Genomic DNA, 12,032 nt, shown 5'->3' on the forward strand with positions numbered 1-12,032 from the left:
AAGCCCAGCTAGATTTGCTGAAGGACAGTCCCAGAAACAGGGCTCAGTGATCTGATGATAAGCTGGAGTGGTTCAGGTAGAGAAAGAACACACATACAGGTCTGTGGCTTCGAATAGCTGCTTTTGAGAGAGCTCTGTAGTAGAGTCAAGATGTTGCGTGCCTCAGCCACTCAGCAGAAGCAAGTCTTCTCTTTGATTTAAGACCAGAGAGTAGAAATGCTTGCATATTGGGATGGGGGGTGGGGAGTTGTGCCCTGATTATTATTTATTTTTTTTACCTTTCCCACAAAGCACCATAACCATTGCTATTTAAGACACAGATCAGCCCTTCTAGTGCTTAAACAACTCCTAGGATTCCCTCAAGGTAACAGAACTTCAAAATCCCAAGTGTTACAAGGGTTAAATTCCCCTCTTCCAAAAGATTTTATGTGTATGTCCTTGGGTAAGGCAAAAAGAGAAAAAAAAAATCTGCAGCAGCACATGAAGTGTACGGATGCTGTTAAAACTTGGTGATGGAAGCCTGAAATGTAATTACACCTTTGAGCTACCTAGAGCTTCCCAGTTCACTGGAACAGGCTGCCCAGAGAAGCGGTGGATTCACCATCCCTGGAGGTATTTAAAAGGCATTTAGATGAGGTTCTTAGGGACACGGTTTAGTATCAGAGTTACGTTATGGTTGAACTCTATGATCCTGAGGGTCTCTTCCAACCGAAATGATTTTGCGATTCTGTGTTCTACAAAAACACCAACCAAGTGATTTATTCACAGTCATTGTCTTACACTTGCATGGGGCTCCTTCCTCCAGAAGCAGAACACAATAGACAATGACTGACCCATGGTGGTCAGGCAGGGAGGAGCAGACCAGAATTTTGTTCTTAGGAAATCAGAGGAAATATGTTATTATGGTTTGAACGCAGGAATGGGTGGAACAAAGCTTGCCCTCTGTTGGCAATTCCACCCCTGTGGACATGGGTGATTTTTTTTAAAGGCAGGTGAATAATGCATGAATTGTTTCTGAATGAAAGCTAAGATTTTCAGATCTCTGCAGCAAACGAACCCTCCATTGAGTTCTTCTTGTCTGACACTCACTTCACTTTGAGTAAGTCTCATAGTAAATTTCCATTCACTGGCTGGACAAACATAGATTTTAAAATTAGAATACTGATGTAAACTTTTACGATCACAAATCTAAAATGTGCTATAGAGATTTATGGGGAAAGTAAAATCTCAGTTTTGCTGTATATTATATTATACACAGACAATAAATCATTCGGTATTTAAATATAGTTATTTACAGAACAAATATCTATCATCTCAGAGGATTTATTCTTGTTTGAAAAGTGTTATGATAATCTGGGATGAAAGATGCAGAGGAAGCAGTAATAAACATTTCCACAATCATTATTAAAATTCTGTACCAATTTCTTGTTCTTTTTCCTCACCTTTTTTTGGCGTTAACATCTAAATTTCACTGCTTGTTGCTAGATACTTTTTAATCTAGTCTTGTATGAATGAAGTGTTTATTTTTCCATAGTTGCTCACGAGTTTCTCCTGCTAATATCCAAATATATGCCTCCAGAAAACGGCATTTGAATGTTAGTTATTAGATTACCATCCACATCTCATTTTTCTAATGCTTGCATCCATGTTAGCTCTGCCTTAATTTTACTTCACTGGCCAGTTCTACTTAATGTGAGAGTGTCCTCTGCTGTACAAAGCAAAAATAGCAATTTATTACAGGTTCTTTCACTCATGACGATCAAAATGCAGCCAAGTCATAGAAAAAGAGACTCTGTAGGGATCTGTGCAGCTTTTCACTTAAACTTCTCTGTCAAAAGCATTTTTGTAAAATCCCTTCTAGTTCCAGAAAAATAATTCATGCTACAGATTATTTTGTAAATATGGTTCACATTAAAACCTCTTAAAACTCCTGCCTTGCCCTCACCAGTGTTTTATGCTTAAAGGGAAGATTTTACTAAGAAACGGTATTAGGACATTGCCTGAAAACAATCTTCTGAGACATCTGTTCTGAGTATCAGACATGAAATACGGTAACAATTTTGTAAGATTTTAAAAATACTCTACAGATTTTATTTCCTAACTAGCTTTCTACTCTTTGGTGAGGACAAACTGGGTGTGTGAAAGGTTATAGGAATACTCCTTCTCGAGGGCGGATATTTAACCATTGCCAGGATGTCCCAAGAGTACGATATGTGCATATTTACACACATAATTTTATAGAAATAACAAAAAAATACTACCAAAAATGACATTAACTATAGTCATAATTATTAGCTACAGAAACATGATTCAGGATAGATCTGCAGGAGTTAAGGTGGATAGTTCTCTGAAAATGACAGTTAGCTGGTAATGTTTAAAGTAAGAAGTTATATCAGGTGTTTAGTAACAGAACAGGAAGGCTAGTAATGTTCACATTTAGAGTAGAAATGCTACTCATGTCCAGCAGCATGGAGCATCTTCCATGTAAGGAAAACTGACTTGGATCCTTCAGCTTGGAAAATGACTCAAGATGATAGGATACCAAATCTATGAAAGAACACAAAGGTGAGCAGAGAACTGTTTTTATCCACTATCTCCAAAAAAGCAAAAGTAGCAAGGATTCAATAAAGCTTTCAGGGAACAGGTTTGAAGCAACCAGGAGGAAACACTTTTGCACATAATCTTGTCATTGAACAGTGGAATTCTGTCACAATACTGTCAATACCTGAACTTTTTTTCTAAGAAAAAAGAACAGACAGCTTTTAAAAATGAGGCCAGACACATTTGTGGAGTGTGCATCCCTCTGAAAATATGAAATACCATGCACCCCGTAAGTTCCTCAGCCTGCTAGGTGAAAGAAACCAGTAGGCCTGGGTTGCTGTGGGGCCCTATTTGTGTCTTTTTATGTTATTTCCCTGGGCAAAATGTTGGCGTATCCGGCCTTTTGTAGTAACAGCCCCTAGCTCTGATGCCACTCGCCACATCCTACAGGCCCCCCAAGAACTGGTGATTATTATCCAAGATGCGATCACATTTCTTCTGTGTTCAGGACTGAAAATAACATGCCAGTGAGCTTTAATGACATGATCAGAATTACTTCTGCTGGTGTAAACAAAATATTTTATAGGAAATCAATTACACTCTGATATAGTAATATCTTTTTTTCCCACTCTGTTTATACAGTTTAAAATCCCAGCAGGGTCTCTTGGTGGGCTTCTCTGCCTTCCCACAAAAATGTATAGACCTGCTTCAGCAATGCATTCAAAAACAGAACAAATATATCCCAATGTAGGTAAGGAGTGAGACCACATCTGGAATATTGTGTCCAGTTCTGGGCCCCTCAGTTCAAGCAGGACAGGGAACTGCTGGAGAGAGTCCAGCGCAGGGCAACAAAGATGATTAAGGGAGTGGAGCATCTCCCTTATGAGGAAAGGCTGAGGGAGCTGGGGCTCTTTAGTTTGGAGGAGACTGAGGGGTGACCTTATTAACATTTACAAATATGTAAAGGGTGAGCATTATGAGGATGGAGTCAGGCTCTTCTTGGTGACAACCAATGATAGGACAAGAGGCAATGGATTCGAACTGGAACACAGGAGGTTCCACTTAAATATGAGAAGAAACTTCTCAGTGAGGGTGACAGAGCACTGGAACAGGCTGCCCAGGGAGGTTGTGGAGTCTCCTTCTCTGGAGACATTCAAAACCCGGCTGGACACCTTCCTGTGTAACCTCATCTAGGTGTTCCTGCTCCAGCAGGGGGATTGGACTGGATGATCTTTCGAGGACCCTTCCAATCCCTGACATTCTGTGATTCTGTGTGAGTCAGTCCCGCTCGCACGCTCCCGCTCGCACGCTCCCGCTCGCACGCTCCCGCTCGCACGCTCCCGCTCGCACGCTCCCGCTCGCACGCTCCCGCTCGCACGCTCCCGCCCCGGGGCCGCGCGAGGGCTGCCGGGAGAGCTTCAGGACCCGCCTCCCGCCCCGCCTCGTTGTGGGCGTGTGCCGGAAGTGAGGACCGGAGGAGAAGCGGGGCGGCCTGGGCGGCTCTCCGGGGGGCTCGGCCGTCGCCATTTTGTTCGCGCCGGGCTGCCGGCGAGGCGGGAACGGACGGGGTTCGCCCGGCTCCTCCCCCGCTGGGGCGGAGAGGCGGGGACGGAGTGCGGCCGGGCCGGTGGGGGTGGCGGCGCTGAGCCGAGCGTGGCCCGGCGATGTCGGCGTTCTCAGAGGCGGCGCTGGAGCGGAAGCTGTCGGAGTTGAGCAACTCGCAGCAAAGCGTGCAGACCCTGAGCCTGTGGCTCATCCACCACCGCAAGCATTCGGCGCTCATCGTCAGCGTGTGGGAGCGGGAGCTGCGGAAAGGTGAGGCTGGCGTGGCCGCCTCCGCCAGGCCTTTTCCCGCCCTCGGGTGCCCGGTGGGGCCTTCCTCGGGGGCAGCGGCCTGCGCGGCCGCAGGAGAAGGAGCAGGCCGCCGCTCTGGGGTGTGCGGCTCCTGCGGGGAGGATGGCAGCGCTGCTCGGCCTGTCGGGCCGGGGAAGGAGTGCGGGGCAGGGGGGGCGGCCCACCCCAGCGCCTGGGGAGAGCGGAGCTGCTGGGACAACTGTTAAACTCGGGGTCTGTATTTCGAGATGACTGTGGGCTGGGTGATGCTGCTTTTTTTTTTAACTCCCCTGGCTCCTCTCCCTCCCCCATTCTCCTTGTCTCCCTCAGTGAGATGCATCTCAGGAGGCTGCTTCTCATGTTTTACTCCCTTTCTTTGTGGAAGGAGACAGGAACGTGGGAGAAGGGAAGGAAGATGTCAAGTAAGGGGTTTAGGACTTTAAAATTTTTTTTTCTTTAAATTTTTTTAATAGTGATAGTTATGGCTCTTCCAAGATGACCCTTTTTAGGCACTGCCTTTCATCATCTATAACTATAGCTAGATGTAATATTGTTTGAGTTTCCTGAGATGGTGGCTTTGTCCATTTATGCCAGCAACAATTCTTGTAAGGCAAGTAAGGATGGAAATTCTCGGGGGAAAAAAAGCTATTTAATGTGTTCAAAGCGTTTTTTTTTTTACTTCCTGGTTTTCCCAGATGGCTAATACCGATGTTAGCGTAATAAAGATTATGAATTTCTAACTGTGCCAACTATTTGATGTTGAGCATGCAGGCTTAGATTCTTATGTGGCTTTCCTTGTAATAGTAGTTCAGGTGACTGAAAGACAGAAATAGCTTATGAAGGCTTATTTGACCTGACTGGAAAATAACTTAATCTGACTCATTTAAGAAAAAGAAAAATCACTTGCTAGATCTCTACCTTGCTGTAGGAAATGTTACTGTCTTCCACTAGCTTCCTTTGGATCTGCATTAATATGTGCCTCTTTAATAGAAAAAGTAGAAGAGTAGATTTTCAAGTGGAGAGGAACAATAACACTAAGCTATTACAGGACTTGTGGAATAGAAACTACTCCCTTAGTTTTGTGCAATTGAGAGGAAAGAGTGCATGGCTGGATCACAACTACATCTTGGTTAGGGGGCATAACTTCATAGCAAATGGATTCAACCACCCTTAAAATAAAAATCTTGAGTATGAAGTAATGCTAAACTTTGCACTGTACTATGGAAAAATGTTCCTGCTGTAGGTTTTCACATGGCCACTGTGTTTTTGTTTATGCTTTTTGTGTGAAATGTTATTGTTTGATCTTCCAAATGTGATGCAAATTCTTTATTACATAAAGAAAAATGTATTTAGTCACATATTACAAGTAATTACAAGTATCCTTACAAGTAAGGATATTTTCAATATATATTTGTTGGAAGCTTTTTTGTTCTGAGAACAAATGAAAGGATCTCAGATCTGAATCTGAAACATTTCATGTTTCTGGGCCTTCTAAACAATTTGAATATTTGGTGTTCTGAATGATATCAGAAAGGTATCTTAAACTAATTGTCACACAGCCAGAGTTTAGGTGGTCATCTTAATTAACATGCACAATACCAGTTCATAATAATCTATAATATTAGTATTATAGTATTAGCATAATTAGAGTAATTATATATAATTAGTATTTAGTATTAGCCTAATTTTCCTGTAGAGCTGTTTGACTAACTGGAGAAGTGAAATATTTGAAACATGGACTGCGTGTTTGTACGTGGCATTGAGAAGGGCAAGGACAGTGGTCTTAAGAACCCATGATTTTTCTCAGCTTTCAGTGTCTGGCTTACACTTTTAAGCCTGTTTTGAGGATGTAGCTCAGGAGCTTCAGGTAAAGCATAGCTGCTATAATTGGTTTGATATTCAATTTGTTGAAGTATTTGTCCAGCTTTTGCTGCTTCAAAGTAAGATTTTTCTGGTGACCTCTTTTTGGAAGCCAGCCTTCAAGGATCTGTGGAAGCATGCGATAGTCTGTCTTCAGTAGGAGCAGGTTAGTTGCTTTCCGGGTCCTGCACATTTTCTTCTGGGCTTTTAGGCCTTATGTGAAATGTTTCTTCTTTCTTATGTTCCTCTGCTACTTCATTCAAAGCTGGCATAGTTAAGATACATGGGATATATTTTAATTTTCTGATAATAATACCTGAGCTTCATGCATGTTATTTGCCCAATACTAACTTTTTGCTAGTTGCAGCAGAGAATTGTAAGATGGTCTGTAATCCCCAAAGGGTGGATTTAGTGGTCTAAGCAGACACCATGTGGAAGATGAGGAGGAAAACCAGTATGCTCTGGTGAAGTGACTTGCATAAAATGTCACAAAGCAGAATGCTGGCAATGTGGCCGTAAATAGAGCAAGTTTAAGGCTCCTGACCTCCCTACCATCCAAGCTGTAGAAACATTATTTCCCTCCTACCTGAGAGGAAAATGATCTTTATTTGGGAAATATGGGCATAAAAATATTGGCGTTGTCTGCTACTATTGCTGGTCAGTAGTGTACTGGACCTGAAAATGGAACCTTGCCTTTCTAAATTTTCTTTTCATTGTATCCCTTTCTTATTGTCACTCCCATCTGCAGGCCTTCCTTCCAGCCTACTCCCTTTCGGGCTTGTAGAACACTGTATTGTGTTCAACTCAGCTTGTTACACAATGTGATACTACATTTTTTTCCTGGATGCTTTCAGTTTTGGTTAAAGATCCCTTGCGTCAGATCAGCTTGCATGAACCTTTCTGAAGATGTCTTTAGTTATTAATGAAAACAAGTGCTAGGATCTCAGCTCTTTTGTTCCTGAATATTTGGTTCTAATTATTTTGTTTTTAAAACAGTCATTGCCTTTATATCCTGTTGGAGTAGAAGCGAAGAGGCAACTTTTCAAATGTGCATAGAACTTGAGCAACATAGTATCTTAGTCCCTTTCTGTTTGCTTGGATTCATTGGTGGTGTTCAGGTCCCTTATTAGGGCATCTCTGCAGATCATTGGTTCCATACACCTTCCTCTACAGGCTTTCTACAGTACAACAGACTTTCATTGATTCTCTTGGTGAATTCTTGCACTTAGATGTAAACTTGGAGCACAGGCAAAGCTTGCGCATCTTTGTTATAACTTGGAGCAGTGACATAAATTTCGATTTGTCTTGCTGAACTCCAGTGTTGCTCAAGTTGTGTCAAGACAGTTGATGTGGCTCTGGTTACTGAAGGAGTATGCATATATGATTTTTTCCATAATACTGCCATAACCTTAATATGTAGTTCTTAAAATACAGGCATATAGAATTCATGGGGTCATTCTTAGAAATAATCAGAAATTAGAGGCGAGCTAGTATAATGTATTCTGTAATTGACTGTATTGTGAAAGTACCCTGTTCCCCTGAAAATAAGCCCTAGCATGTTTTTTCAGTATTTTTGAGGATGCTCGAAACATAAGCCCTACTCCAAAAATAAGCACTAGTTATAGTTAGTTTAAAAAGTCAACTTTAATTTTTGCTCCAAAAGATGCCTTTTTTACATGTACAATAATTTATGTAAGACCCTGTCTTATTTTGGAGGAAACAGGGTACTGGTAACTCTGCATTGTCCAGACACTCCTGGTAACTGTCGCAAATATTAAAGCAAAACAACCAGCGGTTTGATGAAATTATGATAAGGAGTTGTGTATTTTATGCTTCAATAGATACAGGGTAGAGACATGCTGTTAAATGACTGACCTCATATAACGTGCTAATGAAAAATGTATGGATGAACTGTACTACTAAGGTGAGGCTGTGGCAGAGCTGGTGCTCTGCCTGGGGTATTAAGTATTACTTATTCTGCATCTGTGCAAAACTGCTCAGATGTCACTCCAGGTACTCCACATTTTGGCGTATGTAGGGTTTTTCTCACTATCTATTGCTATGTTTAGCAGAGAATAGATTCTCTGTTTCATTGATCTTTTGCTCGTTGATGAGTAAAATGGTGAGAAAAGATTAATAGAATGCCTTAACTTAAATAACAACTGTAATGAAGTAACAAAGATTTCTCCTGTTTTGACAGATAAGCAGAGGTCTACAATGACAACAGAACAACTCATTTTATGCTCTGCTGTTGGTTAAATATGCCTCTACATATTTCTGATCTCTTTTTCTTGCTGACAGTATCTTGTGATGTGCTGCTAATGAAAATCCAGAAAAATGGATAATTAATTTTGAAATAAGTGGGTTCCCTGATGGAAAGCTGATGTTGGCACAAAAGGAGACTGTGAGGCTAGGTTCACCTCTTTAGGCTGCAGCCTCTGTTAGTGCTGGCCTGACACTGATCAGGAGTCTGGATTTTTTAGAATTTCATAGTTTATTTATGGAATAAATAATGGGGGGGGGAGGGCTACTCTTTCACTATTTCATTTGTAGTAAATATCTTACTAACGTGAGAATCTCATGCAGTTTAGATTTTTATTCTAGACAAGGGTATTAAGTACCATGTTTTCTTTGGTACTTGTGGTATCACAGCTTTGTGATTTATTCAAAGGAATTTGTGTGGATTAACTTTTGTGATAATGTTGTCACACAACCTAGTGATTTTACAGAGACCTTTTGGGGGATTAGAGAGAATTTTGTAAAGGCTTGAAGAGAATGCACTGAGAAAATTATTCTACTTCAGTTGTATGAAATGTAACACTCAAAGTTAAACAGTTAATTGCTTAGTAGTCATAGAAACATAGAATCATTTCAGTTGGAAGAGACCCTCAGGATCATTGAGTCCAACCATAATCTAACTCTAGCACTAAACCATGTCCCTAAGAACCTCATATAAATGCCTTTTAAACAACTCCAGGGATGATGACTCCACCACTTCCTGGGCAGCCTGTTCCAATACCTGACTATGCTTTATGTGAAGATTTTTTTTCCTAATATCCAATATAAACCTCTCCTGTCACAACTTGAGGCCATTTCCTCTTGTCTTATCACTTGCTACGTGGGAGAAGAGACCAACACCCTCGCTGCTACAACCTATTTTCAGGTAGTTGTAGATAGGAATAAGGTCTCCCCTCAGCCTCCTTTTCTCCAGGCTGAACAGCCCCAGGTCATAAGCTTACTCAGTATTTAACTAGCTAAGTAGTACTAATTAATTAATTGTAATACGAATACATCAGCCATTCCCAGAATGCAACTGGTAGGCCTGTTAAAACTACATCATTTTGTGTATTCATAAAGGGACTGACTTAAAGGGGGGGGGGAGGGGGGCGGCTGTTAAATTAAGTAGTGGCATTACACACACAGCTTTGTTGTGTAAACCTGCAGACACTGAGTGGCTGCTGGAAAAACCTTTAGGAATCCCCTTGAAGAGGTTCTTCAGAGGTGGAGGGTATTGAGACTTATTTTTTTTGTAATTTGAAGATCAGGTATGCTCTCTTGCATACATCTCTTGGTCCCTGATTTCAGGATTCTCTGCAGCTGTAGGGATTTGTTGTTTGTGTGTTTTGTTCTGAAGTGAAAAAATTCAATTTTGTAATTCAAAGCGTCAGCCTTCAAGGATTAATAGTAAGCACTTGTTCAGTAGGCTTCATGTGATATTTGCTATACTGGGTTAAAATGTGTTCTGTTTAAAAGGGGAAAAAATAAAACTGCTAAATGCTTGAGTTTGGTAATACGGGACCTTTAATTTCAAGCTCTAGTTAGTTGTCTGTAATATCTTTTTTTCCCTGTCAGCTCATTTTATGTATGGTTTTCCGGTCCAGCTCAGTCACTTGTTCAATATTTACATTTTAGTGATATTTTGATACTTGTCCTGTCGTATCTTTAACCTAATTTCACATTCAGGTATCTGTTTCCTCAGAGCTGGATGTGGTATCTCATAGATTAGTCAGTCTCAGAAACCGATGCTGAACACCCTCCTTCCCCCTGACCTGCGCCTTGATCACTTGACCTCTTGTTTTGGCTGTCATCTGTCACCCCACCCTGGGTCACACTGGTCATTGTCTTCACCGCAAAGCTGGTCCAGGTTAGCAGAGCCATTGTATATTTTCTATAAGACACAGACACACAGTAGTGTAAGTACATCAGGAATGCTGCAGAGAGACATATTTTTAGCACTTGATTCTGCTTGTTTACCTGCTGTGCTAATACCTTATGCTTGAACTTTTTGGTTTTGTGGTGTTGAAGTCATTCAGTGGTATAAACAGCAACTATTTTTGCTTATTTATGGCTCTTTGTTTACAACTGCTGCTGCTGGGACATATACTACTGTCTAGGTCCTCACTCATAGCTGTTGGCTTTGAGGCAATACATTTTTCTGAAGCTAGTGACTGTTGTGGCAGATTCTCAGTGCTGCTGACAATTGGAAGGCGGAGGATTTCAGTAAGTGAATTTAGAAGGCCTAGCAATATTGAACCCAGAGTTGAAAGTTGTACTACATTGGAATGGCTCTGATATTCAGTCTACTGCTTTGGAGCAGAACCACAGCCAAAAGTAGTAGAAATATGTTGCCCTGCAGATGTGAAGTAAATTTTGGGAAACAAGTTCCTCATTGAAAGCAAGTATTTTCTGTAGTATGTAGTGTAGTTCTTCTGTCAAGAGAAGGAATCTTTTGCTACTGATGGTTGCAAGCTTATTTTACTTAATGGTAGTATAGTGTCACTGGCCTATGTAAAACACATGAGAATAAATAGGTATTATTTTCTTGAAAGAAATAAAACTATGGCTTCCTGATTTCACTGGTTAGATGTTCTTGAGGCCAGTTAGATACTTAAGATTGGGGTGCTTGTTGGTTAGCTTTGTGCTCATCCACATGAGTCTTCTCATCTATGCAAAAGGATTTGTAGATCAACCAACAGCAGACAGAATTTCAGGTGAACACAAGTTGTTGAGGTAAGTTAGAGAAATGTATTTGCTATATATATTATTTACAAAATGGCCTACAGTCCTGAGCAACAGACTAGCAATGTAAGAATCTTTAACTTAAAATAGTCACATCTGAATTGTGTAATCCAACCTGACTAGTTGACTCTCTAATATTAATCTTGAAAGAATGTAGTGTGCACAAATCTGTATTCATTTATTGCTGTGCCTCTTGTATCCTGGTATTACACCTGTACATGATTGTATTTCGTCATTCTTGTTCTGAGTAATTCAGTAATTTCTTATCTTAGAACTGTTGTTGCTATTGATTCCTGTCCATCTTGGTGTTGTAGCGGCCAGGCAATGAAAGGAATTTGTTTGTTTCATGTGTTCAAGTAATACAGCATACACTAAGTGCAGTGGGAAGCTTTTGCAGAGTAATAATGTTGGAATGGTTTCCTTGGTTTGTGACCAAGTTTCTCACATCCCCATGGTAATTTGATGCTGATGGCCTCTTTCCCAGCAGTAGCTTTGTGTTCTATTCCCTTTGTCTGCTAGCTTCCACACTCAAAGTCAAGGTACTTAGACCCTCAAATGTTGAACACACTTCTGTGGGCAATCTCATTCCCCTCTTTGAAAAGGAAACACATCCATTTTCAAACCTTGGTAAAATTCACCAGGAGAATCGGGTGACTGTGCAATGTTGAGCACTTCATTAACCTTCTGTTTTCAAAAAGTTAAACTAATTTTAAGATAAAGTGCTCATTGTACAACATACCTTTTATGGATTATATTATCTTTGAATTGTCCTTTTTGGT

The 12,032-nt window shown here is 41.0% G+C and overlaps 1 protein-coding gene across 3 annotated transcripts in view; it reads left to right on the plus strand.

Annotated features, from left to right (window-relative positions):
* Positions 1–4,004: 4,004 nt before the first annotated feature.
* Positions 4,005–12,032, plus strand: part of RPRD1A (regulation of nuclear pre-mRNA domain containing 1A) — a 48,899-nt gene continuing 40,871 nt past the window's right edge. For 2 of the 3 annotated variants that reach the window (XM_065052813.1, XM_065052815.1), the window contains exon 1: positions 4,006–4,356. In XM_065052813.1, coding sequence (XP_064908885.1) covers positions 4,206–4,356 — 151 coding nt within the window. In that variant the 5' untranslated portion in view covers positions 4,006–4,205. Of the gene's footprint in view, positions 4,357–12,032 lie in introns of all 3 variants that reach the window. The other variant, XM_065052814.1, reaches the window with a different exon arrangement.

This window comes from Columba livia, chromosome 2 (assembly GCF_036013475.1).
Source record: "Columba livia isolate bColLiv1 breed racing homer chromosome 2, bColLiv1.pat.W.v2, whole genome shotgun sequence".
NCBI lineage: Eukaryota > Metazoa > Chordata > Aves > Columbiformes > Columbidae > Columba > Columba livia.